Source organism: Mus musculus, chromosome 2, assembly GCF_000001635.26.
Source record: "Mus musculus strain C57BL/6J chromosome 2, GRCm38.p6 C57BL/6J".
NCBI lineage: Eukaryota > Metazoa > Chordata > Mammalia > Rodentia > Muridae > Mus > Mus musculus.
Genome location: NC_000068.7, coordinates 134,980,501 through 134,999,658, shown reverse-complemented (window position 1 = coordinate 134,999,658; position 19,158 = coordinate 134,980,501). Strand labels below are relative to the sequence as shown.

The 19,158-nt window shown below is 39.2% G+C and overlaps 1 protein-coding gene across 3 annotated transcripts in view; it reads right to left on the bottom strand.

Annotated features, from left to right (window-relative positions):
• The window catches only part of Plcb1 (phospholipase C, beta 1), a 689,095-nt gene that overhangs the window by 475,600 nt on the left and 194,337 nt on the right, over positions 1-19,158 (bottom strand). For all 3 annotated transcript variants that reach the window (NM_019677.2, NM_001145830.1, XM_006498930.3), the window contains one exon: positions 11,467-11,535. In NM_019677.2, coding sequence (NP_062651.2) covers positions 11,467-11,535 — 69 coding nt within the window. The remainder of the gene's footprint in view (positions 1-11,466; positions 11,536-19,158) is intronic.

Sequence of the window (19,158 nt, the reverse complement as noted above, 5' to 3'; positions counted from 1 at the left end):
GTGTAAGGAATATATATGCATACATACCTATCTGTCTTACTTAGCTCTGCGGAGAAGACACCAATGAGACACCAACAGGTAAACAGCTGAGGAGCCATGAGTACTCCCCTAAAGCCAAACTTGTTTTTCACCATTGTTAAACGCAACCAACAGTTCCACTCAGCTGCTCCTCTCATCCCAAACAAACCAAGGCACATTCTTGGGAACTCTCAACTAACTTATATACCAAGGCTTGAATCTGGGGCTTTCTGACCCAAAACCTTTTATTTTATTTCAAAACAGTGCTTTGGATTTCCCTTCAGTGGCTTCAGAATATAGGGGGAAAATGCCAATATGTCCTTACTGGGAGCAAACTGCTTTAAAATTATTTTGATTGTTGAGAAAAATCTATTAAACTCTTGCCAAATCCGGACCATTTTCTTTGGAGTTTCATTAGGTCCCATTTGTCAATTCTCGATCTTACAGCACAAGCCATTGCTGTTCTGTTCAGGAATTTTTCCGGACCATTTTCTAAATAAGAAGTGTGAGTCTTATAATAGAGTTTCAAAAACAGTTCTCTAGAGGTAGTTGGCTGGCTATAGAATTAACCAGGCTTTAAGTTCATTTTTTTTAAATAGTCAATATATTACAAATAGATTTTTGAAGGTCAACTTAATGATCAGAGATAAAATGGAATCAATTCTCAATAAGAAGGAATCCAAAGTAGGACATAAAATTCTACCATGTACAAGAACATTTTCCAATTGTAACATGCTTTCACCTACACATTTTTATCAACATTTGTTAATAATGATAGACAAAGTATATCTTGCAGATGCAATGAAGTCACCGTTGTGTTGACTACTTGCCATGCATTTTATTCTTGGGTCTCTATAGCAACCAGGTAAGGTAAACACTTAGATTAAGCTTGCATTCCAGAGAAGTAAACCAAGTCTCTTATATAGAAAATGATGTGCTGGGTTATACAGCTTGCTATTTGGGGGGGGGGGGGATACTGCTTCACACCGAAGAGTTTGTGCTGCAGTAGCTACGTTCTCTTAGGCATTGACAGTGCACAAAGACACTTGGTAGTTTCTCTAGGACATACAAAACTTCGTGGCAACAGAAAAAGCAATGTTCTCCAGTAAAGCCACATAGAAAAGCAATAACATGGATCCTAAAAATGATCTCAACTATCATGGCCTCTTGCCCTTTGACAATCACATTGATTGTAATGAAAACAGATCACTTCTCTTTATTATGTCAGAATTACTCTTTATAGAAGAAAGTCATACACTTGGTCATAAAAATACTGCGAAGAAATATTTCTTTTGGCTGCATTATGCCTCTTCAAAATTCATGTGTTGAAGTCTTAACCCATACGTCTTCCAATGTAGTCAGAGGAAATGAAACCATAGGGCACACATATTTTTCTTAATTGAGAACAGCAGTCAGGTTTAAAGAACACTAGACGGAAAGATTGTAGAAAAATTCCCAGTGTCTTTCTATATCATAATTCTGAAATCAGTCTTCAAAAGAGAAATTATCCATTTTAGCTGGCAACTTTCACTCATAGAAATGCATCTCCGACTTGACTGAACACAAGTTTGCCTCTAAGGAGCTTCAGAGGAAATACAGTGTCTGAGACCCACACCACACATCATAATTTAATTGATCTGGGTGTGGACAAGCATCAGGATTTTAATAGTTCCCCAAGTATTTCTCCTATCTTTATATTAGAACCCACAATTGAAGCCCTGCTTTAGAGCACAGGTCAGTGGATAGACTTATTTTTTAAAAAATATTAACAATGAAAACCACAAGATGGCATAATTTTTCATTTCAAATAATTAAAATTGAGAAATGTTTTTAGATTATTTACCCTGTACCTCTACAAGTTGAATACACTATTTATAGGTTGAGATCTCATAAGACAAAAGCACTATCATCAAGACCTAAAACCTCTTAAAAATCCCTGGGCTTTAACTAATTCCAACAAGCAATGCTTTTGATACTGGGAACCAGGACACACATATTGTCTGCCACCCTGCCTTTTTCCACCCCTGGGAGAGGTGGAGAGGTGTGGCATCCCTTCATTCCTAGACAACTAAGTACCTTGGGAACTATTAGATAGGAAGGCACTAAAGTAAGAGATTTGTCATAATAAAAACTCAGAACATTAATTTAAGCATACATGTTTTCAGTTTTTTATATTTTACAAATGGACATGCACATATACTGAATAACGCAGGAATTGCTCAAAAATTCAAATTTAACTACAGGTAAGAGACATACTAAGATCGCCTCAAATAAGGGGATTCTATTCTAACATCCCAGCAAAAATGGCAGATCTGAAAAATGCTTTAGAGAAAGTAAAAGCTTCCAGCCATTAGAGAAGATATGCTGTGCCTTAATGGTCACTTTCAGGGTCTTTTCCTTTCCACTATTAAATGTAGCTGAAGGTAAGGCTCAGGTAAAAACGGCTGTAGGATTTCAAGTACAAATCGGCACCCATTCTCACCAACCCCAGAATCCTAATGTTTCTGCTACCAAAGTTATATAAAGGTTTCTGTTTCCAAGGAAACTACTGACATATATGGAATTTAATGAACATCAAAAGGAACCATGCCATATAATTTACATTTAAAGATACACGTGAATAGCTGTCAAACACACACACATTCTAAGAAATTTTAGCTCTATTTTGCTTCCATTTAGTAAAAAATCATAAACACATTTATAGAAATAGAATGACAAAACCTACTCTGAAAAAGCTCGTGCAGCATGTGAGGTGAATTAAGAAATGGTTGAAGCGGAGAGTAAGGGTCAGAGGTTGATCTCATTAACTGGTTAGTGAAAGTGAGGAGCCCTTTGATTTTGTTGCATAAAGTGTCCTTCCTTCCTTCCTTCCTTCCTTCCTTCCTTCCTTCCTTCCTTCCTTCCTTCCTTCCTTCCTTCCTTTCTCTCTCTCTCTCTCTCTCTCTCTCTCTCTCTCTCTCTCTCTCTCTCTCTCTCTCTCTCTCTTTCGTCCTTTCTAGCCCACAAATATCTACATCAGAGTTTATGTCTGCAGTTCCACACAATGATAAATCTAGACAAAGTCAGGATATTTGCTGATAATCACCAAGAGGGGCGATGAATAAAGTTCTCATTTAAACTCTGAGCATTGGAGATGATTCATTGAAACCACTGTTGTAGAACACCCAAATAACAGCTCATTATGAGAATTCTATGTAGGCATCCAAATCCTATGATGAGCTATTTGGGATTTGACAACCCTTAAATAAACAGTCCTTTATGAATACTAGCAAGACATGTTTAAGATATAGGGAGATTTTGAAAGAATGTGCAGTGGTATCCTAAATAGGACTATTCAGTAGGAAAATAAACACCTAGGAGGAAATACCACTTGAACCCCATCCCCCACCCCAACTCCTTTCTCTTTCTTAAATGCATTTCAAGAGACATGGATGCTTTTATTTGTTATTTTATTTTATTTCATTTTTTTACTCAAGACCTGATTCACAAAAGTCTCAGGCATTAAAAAATGCACACTGTGGTACCGCCAGCATTTAATACACCCATGGGGCTCCTTCATCTTCTCAAACTGAGCTCTGCTCTAAGTAACAACCTTCACTTCCCTGCCCCACAGCCCTGGCATCCACCACTTTATTCTTTGAATGGGAATACTCTGCCTATCTGACCTTAGAATGGAGTCACACCTTATTTGTCCTCTCTATATGCCTTACTTCACTTTAGCCAAATATCTTCAGGGTTTGCTCATATAGTACACATTAAAAATTCAGCCCTTCAAGGCTAATACTCAGTATACAAGTATATGCATCAATTGTGCATTTCCGTTCATTTAGACACTGTTCAATAAGGGCTTGCTTGCTTGGGGTTTCTGCTTTCAACTCTTTGGTAAAATACTGGATGCAGACTCTTTAGCTGGATCCTCATAAAGTCATTAAATTCTATGTGCCATGGACATCTGGATGCAGTTCTGAAACTTCCCCAATCTCTCTCTTACCTCCTTCCACACCCACCTCTCTCTCTCTCTCTCTCTCTCTCTCTCTCTCTCTCTCTCTCTCTCTCTCTCTCTCTCTCTCTCTCTCCCTCTCTCTCTCTCTTTCTCTGTATTTGTACACTGTGCTTCATATGTGGACATAATATATACAAGCGTGCAGGCATATGTGCCCATAAGTGAACATGTGGACTTTGGAACAGAATTTGAGGGTTGCTTCTTTTGTTCCCTACCCTATTACCCTGAAATAAAGTCCCTTAGTCAAACAGAAGCTTGGCATTTTGGCAAGAGTAGCTGGCAAACGGTCTCTCAGGATCCTCCTGTCTCTGCTTCCCAATTCTGGGGTTCCAGATGTGTCCAAATATGCTGCAGCTTTTTACAATTCTGCAGCATTCAACTGAAGTCCTATGCTTGCAAAACAAGGACTTTTATCTACTGAACCTCCCTAGCCTTACAGTCCTTCTTTTTTATACATTCACTAGGACATCTCACCCAAGCTTTAAACACCCAAAATTCCATTTCTAGATCCAATATCTCTGAACTCACTATTAGTCTTCTTAACATTAAACATTTGACAGGAAACACAACCATTTAATTATTCAAAACCAAACACTAGAGCCAAACTACATCTAGATATCTTGATCCAATATCTAGATCCAAACTCTATTCATTTATAATGCATTCCTTTCCTCTTTTGTTTCCTATCTCAGGATATAACAAACCAACTATGCTAATTTTTCAAGGTAAATTTACTTGATAGCTCTTTTTACATTCTTTCTTTCATCATCATATCTAATACATCAATACATGCCAAGTTCTCATCTTTAATGCATATTTACATTTTACCATGTTTTTCACTACCTCAGCGGCTACCATCTTGACCACAAGTCACCAATATCACTATTCAGGATATCTGGAGTAGCCATTCAGTCAGTCTCCGTTGCTTCTTCCTTCACGTGCCAAGGTTTGTTCTCAACACAGTCACCAGTACTTCCTACCAGCACTGTTTCCAAAGATTTAATTTTGTCTGTCTCAGCATTCTGTCTCCTTACTTATTCCAGAAAATATCTCAAACCACTAGCATGTTCTCAGGCTTGAACCCCATAGTAGTTCAACTGATGTATATTCCCAACTTGGAGCCTTTGATTTCTTCTGGGCCCTCTGCCTTGATATTCTGCTGGTGGGTGGGTCATTCACACAATTCTGCCTATCATTAAATTCCTGTTTCTTCAAGATAACTTACTCTGTAACAGCCTTGTAAAACAAAAGGCCTCCCCACGGCTCATGGTCTATGGCTTCCTCCCTGGCTTATTTTTCTAACTGGGACTTACCTGTCATCTCTTTTCCTCATACTATGACATGACAGAATGGGTTCATAGGACTAGAGGCCATGGTATGCTTTACTCTTTTCTCCACTTTCTGATATTGGGCTGGCTACATGAAACTCACCAGCAAAAAATCCTTCCGCATAGGAAGTCGGCCATCACAGAACTCAAGGTTTCTGTTCGTTTACTTGAAGACTCAGTTTTCCAGTACACCCTTTCCAAACACACGTTACACATGAAGCAGAGATAGCTGTCTTGTTCGTTCAATGCTACTTCGCCCAGAGCCTAGGAGCATGCTGCCTAGAAATCACCGAGTCCTTGCTAAACCCTTCAAAATAAAATTAATAAATAGTAATAAAAGCATCACTTTCTACATAGAGATTATAAAAGTAAAGGCTAATCAATTTTTAAAATTTAATTTTACTCTAATAAGCCTCATGGGATTCTGCTGATACCATATACAATGTAGAACGTAATTATTGACCTAGATATTTACAAAGCATCCACATTGAAATTAGCATTACCGATCTGAAATAAACCAACCCCTATCAAAGGATCTGGTGGTCAGGAAAGTGTGTGAAACAGTTCACTTTACAGAAAGTAAAGTTCAAAAGAAACGGCATGGCAATGCTTCTCACAGATAATTGGCATATGTGTCATTGAAAACTGAATACAGACAGCCTGGAGGTAGCAAATGGTATAAAGTTGGGAGGATTTTGTCAGTGTGACTTTCCTTCCTGTGAAGTCTAAATTTAATTTAAAATTACTTTTGAGAAGCCATGTATAACCCTTAACATAGATATTATTTTCTTTTAGTTTATATCCTGTGACCTTCGTGAGCTTGGGTATTGATTTTTTTTTCTTTACTTCTACCTGATTTCATGTTCATGATGAGAAGTTTTAGATTATATTAATTTGCTAGACACCAGTTCTAGAATCTAAAGTATGAGACACCTTAGTATGATTAATTCTCTCACAAAATTTGGAATCAAGGGCTAGCACAACCTGAACTCTTCTAACCAGAAATCCACCATACTGCACAGATGAGGAAGGTGAGGCTCAGCAGAAGGAAGGCACGCCATTTTTAAGCTCATCGGTGGCACAGCTGGCAAGAACTAAGAGCCCCTTGTCCCTACTTGATCTAATGTTCGGCACACTTACTAATGTGCTAAATCCCAAGGATCATGAACATGATGATGTCATCTTTTTCTGCATTTGCATCTTATAATCTTCCTCATGCAGCTTTATAGCAAAGACATAGACTTTGTTCCAGAAGAGGCACTGAATGTACACACACACACACACACACACACACACACACACACTCACACACACACAAAGTTTGATGAAAGAAGCTGTACTGTACCAGACTGAATTTTTAATTCTAGTCAAGTCTATTTTAATTAATGCTGGACACAAGCCACAAAATTAATCTGCTGGGTCAAGAACTACTACTAGATCAATTCCACAGTGTCAGTGTCTGAGCATCAACTCCCTTTTAAAATCAGCCCACAGAGTGGACATGAACTACATACACCAGATATATGTGCTGCAGTGCCTGGCTAGGAAGTGCACTGTGTAAATAGTAGCGGGGCAGAGGGAAAGAGTGAGAGAGAGGAAGAGCAATGCACTTTAGAGATAAAGCTATAAGATGTCTTCTGATTTTTACATTTAGATTATAAAATCTTCCAAAGTCATTCCAGTGAGACATTTCCAAACCAGTGACTTGAACAAAGGCTGAACCCAGAAGAGCAGATTTTCACCCTATGCACTATGCTGGAAGTCGACACTTAAGTTCATTAGCGGGGCATCACACTGCCTTCTCCGTTTCCTAAAAATGTCATTTCAAATCACAGCAGGCACAGAAAACAGCTCATTCTCTGCCCACTGCTGAATTTTGATGTAGCAAAATGCTGTGGAAAACAAAGCATTACAAATAGATAGATAAGTATTTGCAGGGTGCCTTCATATTTTGATAAACATCTACTCCACGGGGGGTTTCTCTTGATCTAGAAGCTTCTACAGGAAGGCTTACACTGGGGCTGTTCTCCTGTTCTTTGGGGTTTTCCTGAGTCGGCAGCTTTTCCCATGCTGGCTCTGTGGCTTTTAATGGACCCCTTATTAGTTGCTGTTTTGTTAGTTTGGTTTTATTTATTTGTTTGTTTTTTATTTTGTTTTCTTTTGTTTTTTTTACATTTTTTGTTTGTTTGCTTGTTTCTTATTTGGTTGCTTATGTTTATTTGTATGTTTGTTTTTTAACCACAGGTTTGTCTTGCTGTGCAGTCCAGTCTGGGCTCACCCTTGGCATCCTCCTCAGCCTACCAGTCCCTAGGATTATTACATTTCAACATTGTTCTACTTTTTAAACTTTTTTTTTAACTTTATCCTTTAAATTTAATTTTATTATTAATTTATTTTTTACACTCCATAGTCCATTCCCCATCCCCCATCCACCCTCCAACTGCTCCACATCCCACACCTCCCCCCACCCCACCCTGTCTCCACGTGGATGCCCCCACCCCCCACCCTCCACCCCACTTGATCTCTAAACTCTCTGGGGCCTCCAGTCACTTGAGGGCTAGGTAAAATCATCATCAGATCCTACTATAAAAGCCCATACTCAACAAGACTGGAAAATCTGGATGAAATGGATGGTTTTCTAGATAGATGCCACATACCAAAGTTAAATCAAGCACAGGTAAATTACTAAACAGGCCCATATCACACAAGGAAATAGAAGATGTGATTAAAAACCTCTGACCAAAAAAAAAAAAAAAAAAAAAAAAAAAAAAAAAAGCCCGGGGTCAGATAGATTTTGTGCAGAATTCTACCAGACCTTCAAAGAAGACCTGATACCATTTTTCCTCAAAGTATCCCATAAAATAGAAGTAGAATGAACACTACCTAACTTGTTTTGTGAAGCCACAATTATGCTGATACCTAAACCATACAAGAACCCAACTAAAAAAGAGAACTTCAGGCCATTCTCACTTATGAATATCAATGCAGAAATATTCAATAAAACTCTTGCAAACAGAATCCAAGAATACATCAAAACCACCACTCACCGTGATCAAGCTTTTAAAACTTTTTTAAACTGCATTTTTTTCCACTTTTTACTTTGAATTTCCTGTTTTAACCTTTGCAAACGTTATTTCAGCATTTTTTTTTAAAAATAAAGGGTCTCACTATGAGGCTTTGGCTGCACTGGAACTCACTCTGTAGAACAGGTTTGCCTCAAATTCCAAGAGATCCACCTGCCTCTGCCTCCTGAGTTAAGGCACACCTTAATCCCAGCATTCTTCATGGTCTCTACCCAGTAAACAGCCATCTACCTTGGGCCACACAACAAGGCATTCTACTGGCCTCATTCTAGAAGACTTTAAAGAAAATCCTTCTCCATCTGTACCCTCCTGTCCTGATGTCAGCCAAGAGCTGTCCAGCATGTCACTGTGTGGGAAAAGATGGAGATTAAGCCAGGTTCATCTGGCTAGGGAGAAAAATAGTTATGGCCCCTGATGCCATAAACTGAGCTGTAGAATAAGACTTGAACATTGCACACATTTTAGATAAGTTGTATTTGTACTTATGCAGGTTGAGCAGAGATCATCTTGGTCACATTCAGGACTCGTTCACTGACATATTCTCCCACACAGCCTGTGGATCCACAAAGCTCCTTTAACAAAACGCCTACCCAGATCACTCCTGACATGTCAACTTCTCCAATTTAAGAAAATGAGATGAAAATTAACTTCCTGAAAATCAGATTTGAAATTTTAAAATAATATTTTTAAAAAAGTGATGGGAGGGAGGGTTGGAGAATAACTCGGGGATAGAGCACTTGCCAGGCATAGACAAGGTCATTGGTTCTGTCTTCAGTGCCGCCATTGTTTTTTTCAGGCAGCAGTGTCATCAGCATATTAAAGTAGTCATGTCCATACTCTGCTGCAAATTTGATTTTCAACACGCTGAAGCAATGTACCTTCTGTAGGCATTATATCTGTGTGAAACCAGACTTTGTGGGGAGGTGAGAACTAGGCAAGGACATTTTTTTAAAAGAAAAAAAAATGTTTCCCAGGTGTTTCATGAGAAGTTAAATTTGAGGTCTCCTGTGCAAATGGTTTGTTAATGAACCATTTCCTTGCCTCCTCACAGTGTCCCTATTAAGCATCACTAAGCCTATGAGGAGGAAGTCAGCCTCTGCAAGGTCACACAGGTACATAGACCAGAACCAGCTTCAGCAAGGAGAACACAGAGTGAAACTCTGAGGAAATAGCAAGGACCGAGAATGGCCCACAGAGAAAGCACCCCTTGTCTCTCAGAGTGTTCGTGGAAATAGACAAGCTGAGGCGTATGGGTTTCTAAAGCCCTTGCCCAAGGGAGGCACTTTGAGATCTAATCATAGTTTATCAGCTGAACGCAGTGCAGAGGCCACTTCTGCCGTTTATCCACATTCAATAGACATTCATCAACCCGCATCCATAAACCAAGTCTTTACTGATAAGCCAGCCGTGAACTCGCTTACAGTGAGAGGCCAGGGCCAGTCTGGGCGATGGGATTGGCTTTGACTCCTGATAGTTGGGGAACAGTGGGGTCTATTAAAACCAGTGTGGGCTGGTGAGGTGGGGTGTGCAACTGTTCTTAGGATTGATGTCAGGTGAGGTCAATATCCCCAGGTTAAAAGGCAAGTTTTGCTGCTAAGTTACTGATACGATATTCGAAGCTAACAGACCGACACGAAAACTGGCTGAAATGGTGTTTGAAAAAGAGAAAAAGAGTCTTTGCTAACACTGAAATGGAAACAATTCTGCATCATCAACAATGTATTAATTCCAAGATAGGAAAAGTAAAGGCCAAGATGTGGAAATCCCTCTAAGAGAAGGTAAAAGGTAAACTGGTTTCATATGAAACACATTTAGAAGCCTCCTTGCAAACATTTTTGATTTTTTTTCTTTCTAGATGTTATTTTTCTCACATTTTCTAGTCAGCCATTTTAACCCATTCAGCTAACCCCAGCATTTGGTATTTGCTTGGTGCCAGACTGTCAGCACCAACCTACGGCTTGCAAGATGTCTGTGAGGGGAAACTATTCCAGCTGACGTTATCTCTGTACCTCCAGAGCAACACATCATTCTGGATGCTAAAGACACTGTTCTGACTTCTAGAGGCTAAAACAACAGTTGTGGGCAGACAATAAAAATGAAAATTAAACTCCTAAATGGCAACTCCCCTGTCTCCTTGCTTTGCTGATACACTTTCTCACCAGGAATGAAATGTCTAATGCCTTAAATATTAAATCCAATAACAAAGAGTTTTCAACTATCTCGGTAAGTTCAAAAATGCATTTTCATCATCCAGCAGTAGAATATTTTCTTCAGAAAATATGCAGCGAACCCAAACCAATGGCTTCCTCTTGGCATACCCTAAATCATCCAAAGTACTAATGTGCAGAGTTGACTTTTGGCTTTATAGATATCCTTGTTTCAGTTGCACAGCGTGTGAGCTTCATTCTGTCTCTGTTTATTAGGATGAACATGGATTATGATAAAAGTAAGTAAAGAAATGTTTATCAATCAGTTCTTCTAAGTTAAGTGATACTTTGCAAAATAGTGTATGCCTTGGACATTAACAAACACAGGTCAAGTATACCTTATTTAAAATACTTGGGATAAACGAGTTTTTCAGATTATAAAATTTTGAAACATTTGTGTATATGTACTCAAATATCTTCTTAATATGACCAAAGTCTAAACACAAAATTCATACACATCTCATACATATTGCCTGAAAGTATTTTTACACAATATTTTTAGTGACTACAGGTCAGTATGGAATTTTCCACTCACAATTTATAGTATTTTGCCACTTCCAACTGTACAAGAGTGATCTGGAACTTCTTTGGCATTACATAGATTTACATCTTTCTTCAGACAAAAGTGAAAATGCAGAGCAATAAACCTGAATATTCACTCATTATTTCCATTTTTTAATGAAACTGGAGGTGAGGAGGGCACACTGGCTGTTGTGTTTTACAACAGCTACAACAGAGAAACTTTTAACTGGGGCAATTAATTGATATCTTGACACAGATAAAGAATCAGAAGAACAGCTGGTGCGGGCACAGGCTCTGTTCCCTACCTTGGGAGCTTTGGCGTGCTTCCCACACCTGGCATCCTTGACAAGGCTGAGATCTAACAGCTCCGTCTCCTGAAAAGCAAAATGGGAACTTGTTAGGAAACCACACAAATTGTTCATCTTTGTTTTATGTTATTGACATCACTTTAAAGAATCTTATCATCTCGGTGTTTGCCTGAGGACTTAACTGTGGTAGGTTACCCCTCGCCCCCATATTATGTCTCATTGAATCAGGAGGGAAAAATCATCACTGCTAACTGCTCAGATTAACACATATTCCAATATATTTGCTAAAGCATCTTTAAAAAAGTTAAATGCATGATTTGCATGCCTAAATCTAAATCCTCCAAGACAGTAGTTCTCAACCTCCCTAATGATGTGAAACTTTAAAATAGTTCCTCAAAATGTGTGACCCCCACCCCCACCCCACCATAAAGTTATTTCATTGCTACTTCATAACTCTAATTTTACTACAGTTCTAATTGCAGTGTAATATCTGATATGCAGGATATCTGATATGTGACCCTGTGGGGGTCTTAAGCCATTCCTAAATCAAAAGAAATCCACCTTCTTGGTCCCACAGTTGAAAGAAACCCTGGAGTCCCTAGTTGAATGCAATCAGATATGAGGGAAATCAAGGAGATAAGATTTGAGAAGCCAGAGGAAGGATGTGTTCCCATCAGCTCATTCTCTCACCTAAAATATCTGGCCAATATTACAGATGGACACACACACACACACACACACCATACATACCAAATTCTGCTATCAGCCTTTTTGCACACAAATCTCAAGCCACTACCCTTTCACTTAATCATTACCAAATGTCCTTTTTAATTTAGTATTCAAACAACCATAATATCTAATTACTGCAGGACATACAAAATGTGTATTGCTTTTCTGGAGGGCCATAAAATGGGGGGGGAGGAACATGAAGAAATGGATGAATAAATGACAAGGAGGAGGATGCTAATGCCAATTTTACAGTTAGCTGTTATGAGAAGTTAGGAAAGAGGACTCTCCCCTGGGTGCACACGGAAGAACCATTTAACTTGGAGAAGTAGAAGGTAGGTTCATCACAATTGGAGAGTGCAGGGTGGGGTGGGTATTCCAGAGAAGAACGGCCAAGAGGTTTAAGATGAACCTAAGATATTCATGATCTTCCTATATTTAGAGACACATTCCATGAGTGGAGAGATAAATAAGAGGGAAGAAGACCAAAAATTAGTCAGAAACAAAAAGTAGCAAAGTTGTATGCATGGTGACAATCCAACAAGGGCACATGAAGAGCGAACCTCAGTGTCCCATTTGGATTAAGTATTGAAGATGTGAAGGGAAGTCATGGAAGTCAACACCTGAGGGTTGGGAACCCTGAAAGTCTACTGATGGACTGTGATCATAGGTCTGCAGTGTAGGTGCACCAATTAGTGAGCACAGTGGTATAATGAACAGAACTCCCTTAAAGGGGTTACAATCATCCAACAAATGGTACCTGGTCAAGAGTCAATGGGATGCAGATATCTAGCCCCCTTATCTCAGAAAAGGCACGATAATACAATGCATATGACAGCAGACTCTAGATAACCCATAACAGACTCTCTAGACAACTCACTCACGATACTCAAGAATACTGATATTGATACTCCCAAGAGGTTTTTTACAACAGGTACCTCCCAATTCCAATGTCTTCTCTAAAACAGTTTGATTCCTTTCCTAAGGATTGAGTACCAAGGGTCTGCTTGGATATAGTGTCCCTCTACTGCATGCAAATCCACACCAGGTCAAAGAGAACACTTTGTCCTGACCACCTCTCCGAGACATGGAGTGAAGGTTGGATGGAGGAGGCTTCTTCCCAGAATTACTCTATCTCAGAAGTCCTTTACCTGTCTTAGTGGATATGTTGGCTTCATCTGCACTGTGAGTGACCTGTGGAAACCTTCCCATACCATATGGAGTGACACGTGAAGATCTGGAAAAAGGACCTTCCTTGCAGGACACTGTGACTTCTACTAAGTCAGCTTCACTCACAGTACTGAAGGAACCCAGAGAAGGGTGCTATCACCCTGGCATTCAGTGTTTGGCTTAGGCAACTGAATCATGGATCTATCCTAGAAAAATAATGGAAAACCAGACTTGGTGAAGTTGAAGCCTAGGTTTCTTCATCTCCACAGCAATAGCAACTACTTTGCTGAAGAGGAAGGTAAGGGGTATCAATAAAGCCTTTGGAAGTTTAATCTACACTATGGGAACAGTATGGTTATCTGAGAGGTGGGATAAAGAGTCAAGCTTTATCATCAGAGTGTTCTGGGTAGACTGTGGCATAAAGAAGGAGATAGATGACCAGCAGTGCCATGGGTTCTGAATTCCTCACTGGGACTCAAACCTTAGGCTAACTGCTTTCATATTTGAGAGTTATTGATTTGAGAAATCTGTCCAAGAACAAATGTCATTCACTAATTCATGTGACATTGCCTACTGAATGCTGGCAATACATAGGCTATTCGTGAGGTTTGAATCACAAAACACACTGTGAGTAACCCAGTCAGTCCCTTTTAAAGAAGATACTTCAGAACACCTGCAGATCCTGGCTGAGGAAGGTTGATTCACATGGATGGAGTAGAATTCCTGGCTTTGTAATTTATAGAGAGAGGAGGGTAGAGATCAATTCTCAGAGAGGACCAAGTAGGGACAGATGAATACAGGTGGGACTGATGAGCATAAAACACTCATACAGCAAATATGAATATATATCAGTCCACATCTATTAAATGACCATTTCCCAAGGGTAGGGTAAAATCTGTCCATACCCCATTGTATACTTAACGAAGTCTGAGAGTAACACTCTCTACCAAAGCTTTTCCTCTCAGTCGAACAAATGGACTGAAACATTGCTTGCTTGTTTATACACAAAACCCAAAGTAAGTTCTCAAAGAACTCAGTAGGCATCATTACTTTTATATTGGAGATAATGAATATTGTTCTGTTCTGCCAGAGGTTTCATTCCTCAAGTTGTGGAGTGATAGTTAATGCCAGATACCCTAGGGATTCATTCTGATAGCACAGAGCTAAGAAGCCTCTCTCACTGGTGTGTAAAATTGTGTGTTCAGGAAAAGTATCAAGGGCACCATGCGGTGGGTAATGTGGCATGGGGAAGACCCAGGTGGAAGTGCTGTTCATGGGCACGTTCAGCTGGAAAGGGATGGTTAAAATAGCATCCTCCACATCCATTCACACAAAACACCATTACTCTGGGGTTTTCTTGGCATCTTTTTCTCTCCTCCGTGATGAAGAAAATGCAGAACCCAAGGCACAGTACAGCAGAGATGTCACTCGTGTCACTGAAACTTCTTCTGGGCGAATTTTCCTGAGTTAATAGCGTTAATGACCCAGTCCATTATAAAGCACCGTGTGGTCCCTCTCTTAGCTCATTTGACAGTTGGTGCCTTCTAGCTTTGAGGAACTTGCTGAATGCAAATTGGACCGCCTATTAAATGGTGACAACACTGCATATACCAGTGGCTCTAAGAATGTAACCTGCATTAGAGTAACTTGGAAGGCTTAAGGACATTCGGCCTGAGAATTTGATATCTAATAAATTTCTAACTGGTGCTGATGGTCAAAGGACCAGCACTTTGAGATATGCTAATAAAGAAAAACTTACAGGATGATAAATAAAGGCTCTATAACAGTTATAAATTGTATGAAGACTCTCTAACACATTTTTCTATAGGGAGCTGTCAATAATACTTACTGGATATAAAACTGTGACTAATAATGAGTAATCTAGAATTTGATTTGCTCTAACTAAGGAAAACACCATAAACTAGTTTTGAAAATTCCATTATATTAAATCTGTCCTGTAAGTAAATATCTTTATATGTTCAGAAATTGAATCAATCATTAAAATGGTGCTATATTGCTGAAAGCCCTTCTATTTATATACCTCTGACGTGTCTTTAAAGCAGTGATGTAGAGCTGTTTTCTTTAAGTTCTAAGGCCATCTGGCTTGCTCGGGTATGTAAGGCAGCAACAGATATCTGTTTTAGGCCTACTATGCCATCTTCAATGACTGGACCACAGTAAAATGTACTTACATAGTGTGCTTCTTTCCAACTTTATAAGTATGGAAAAAAGTGAATCAGTAGCTGTCAAAGGTATGGGGGAATACTGTTTCAGATTTTTGTTTTGAATGTGAAATGAGAAAAGTAAGACCTGTGAGCTAAAGAAAGACTGGATGGTCTCTGACGTTTATATTCAGCAGAAAGATTTCAACTCATCAGCCACAAACCTACTGTGAAAGAGATGAGCCATGAAATCCACTGCAAATTCAAGACAGAATACAATTTAAAATGCAACTCCTCCCAGAATACCAAGTTCTGTGCATTGTTACCAAATTCCATTAGTCATCCAATATAATAGCATGCTTCAAGTTCATACAATACATAATCAGAACAGCAATTATAGCCATAAACATCTCACAGAGAAGATATTAATGGTTGGGTGTGTGGTGTGATTATGTGTACCTCCACATGTGGGATATTCATTAAGCTGTTCAACAAAAACAAGAATCAGTTAATATATTGCCTGCCAAGCGTCTTTAAAATTCATAATTGGAGAATGTCTAGGGGATCCTGCAAAGAGGGTTCTGAATTGAGGAGAAACCTGGGAATAGACCTAACACTGTTCTTTTAACTCTATTCTGTTTCTGAGAGTACTGCTTAATGTGTACAGTACGGCTGTCAAAAACCCCCACACTGTCTCCCCATTTAGGCTCTTGATTCATTCATTCCATAGGTATAATTTTTGTCCTTTTTTGCAACCTGCATTGTAAAAAGAAAGACCAGTGGGAATGAGAGGCACTATCCCTGGACAAGGATGTCTGTTTGTTTTCTTTATTTAAACTCACTTGGGTTGAAGGTAATACAGATACCATCAATCTAGAAGGAGGAAACATAAGTTTTCTTTTGGAACTATCTCTTGTTATCAACACAAAATGAAGCTGACTATTGAAGATGTGTGTGTGTGCACCTGGTAACCCATGTTGCAAACATGGGTGCAGGTGGCAGCAACATCATGATTATTGGGGTGAGGTCTCTATTTAGCAAGCAAAAGTAATGCATACATATAAGTGCTAATGCTTATAACATTTCCCATTAAGTTCTAGTAGAAACATAGGAAGTTGGTTAATCAGTGACGTTTCTGCTGCTCCCTGGACAGCACCATAACCAAAGGCAACGGAAGGGAGAATGGGTATATTTGGGGGTATGTATTCAGAGGGATGAGTCCATCATTTCAAGGATATAGCATCATGCGGCAGGTATTGATAGTAGGGGAAGGAAGCTTCCAGAGCACATCTATAACAGCAAGGACGAAGCAAAGAGGGAAAGAGAAGTGGGAAAGGCCTTTAAATTCTGAAAGTCCACCCCAGTGATGTGCTTAACAGCCTCCTAAACAGCACCATTAGCAGTGAGTCAAGTGTCAAAATGCCTGCCTGAGCTTATGGAGAACATTTCTAACTCAAACTCCAGAGTTGATTTTATATATATATACACACACAGGAAACATATGAGAATAAAAAACAAGATATGAAGATTAAAGGTATTTCATGAAAACCTGAAATAACGAGAGATGCTATTTCTAGAGAAAATTTACTTCACCTTCGTTGCCAAAAGTAACCATGAAATAAGATGAATATTTGCAGTGGAAAAAGAAAACCTGAGTTTATTGCTATGTTACAGGTTATACTATACTTGTCTATTAATATGGAATTTCTGTTTTGTTTTGTTTTTGTGAATATCGTGACAAAGACACTATGCCACTTCTTCTCCACAAATACAGTGTTTGGGCTAAGTGACCAGGGCAGAAGCTGTATTCTCTCTTGGTTTATGCTAGCAATGATAATCTGATACAATGGTCAATGCTGTCCAACCTGGGCTCTATAACAGGAAAACACTGGAAAATCTCATTAACTCTCACTTCTACATAGAAATCCAATGTGATATGTAGTTGTTGCAAACAACCAACAGACACTAAAAGGCAGCAGATACAGTGTGTGAATTACTCACCACATTTTCCTATTCTAGACTATGTCTAGAACTCAATGTTTTTAAGTCACTTTATTCTGGTGTGTGAATGTTACCCCAGCCACACTTCCAAATTCTGTCTCAATGATATAGTCAGGAATATAGCCAATAGAATAGAAAATGTGGAAACTAACGTTATTTGTGTTTTCTTCTCTTTTTTTCCTTGGCCATTATTCTTCTCCTTCAGAGACAGAGCATCAATCAAAGACTAGGGATCCTACGGTCTTTCAAAAGCTAAATCCTGTAAGAAAAGATGACACCTCAACAAGCCAGTGAGCATCTCTAATGCAATATTTAATCCTAATAGGGCCCCTAAACAAGGTACACATTTTATAGGCTTTCTATTTCACTTTGAATGGGAGATGTTGCAAGCACAAAATAGAAGATAATAAGCAAAGAAGGCAAAGCTCATGGAAATGGAGGGATGGAAGCTGTGGACTAGTTAGGAGCCTGGAAAGTTACTGCCTCTTTGTTTATTTTATACATTCTTGTGTAGTGCCTGCAATTTAGCACACACTCAGTAAATACTGAAGACACATTTTTGAGCAAAAGAACCCAAGGTTGGCATTTTTCCAGTGGATAGACTTCAGTTTAGATATGTTTTCAACAAGTGTTCATTCACAAGAAGAGTGAATTCACAGAGTGGAGAAACAGGAGCAAAAAGCATTAGCCCAGAAATAGATGTCCTGCTGAGAAACTTATGACAAGTTTAGTTCATGAAGAAGGCAAAGGCAGCCTGCTGGTACGAACACCCAGGGAGGAATATGAGGAAAATAAGCCACACAAAGGTTGAAAGGAAGAAACACATGACATGTAAGTTTAAAAGTGCCATGTGCTATAGGAGACAGCATGGTTAACTTCCAGCCTTGTAAGACACTGTGGCAAGTATAAGGGCCTGTATTCGAAAGGTACTTAAGGCAGTGGTTCTCAACCTCCTATGGCTGCCACCCTTTAATACAGTTCTTCATGCTGTGGTGACCCCAATTGTAAAACTGTTTCTGTTGCTACTTCGCAGCTATAATTTTGCTACTGTTATGAGCTGTAATGTACTTTTTTGATGGCCTTAGTTGACCCCTGTGAAAGGATAGTTCAACTTGCCCTTCCCCAAATGGGTTGCAACCCACAAGTTGAGAATCACTGACTTTAAGCCTCTGTCAAGTTTTGAACAAGAGTTTCCAGATCGTCATTGGAAGATGCCTTAAAATAGTTTCTCAGCCAGGCGTGGTGGCGCACGCCTTTAATCCCAGCACTCAGGAAGCAGAGGCAGGCGGATTTCTAAGTTCAAGGCCAGCCTGGTCTATAAAGTGAGTTCCAGGACAGCCAGAGCTACACAGAGAAACCCTGTCTCAAAAAACAAAACAAACAACAACAAAAAAATATAGTTCCTCAGTATTTGTAGAAGAAATGCCCCAGGAACTTTATGGACACTATTATCTACAGATGTTTACACCCTCTGCATAAACATATAGTATCTGCATGTAACCTAAGCAAACTGTCTTAATTAGGGTTTCTTTTGCAGTGAAGCAATATCACGACTTTGCAACTTTTATAAAGAGAAGCATTTAATTAAGGCTGACTAATAGTTCAGAGATTTAGTGCATTATCTTCACAG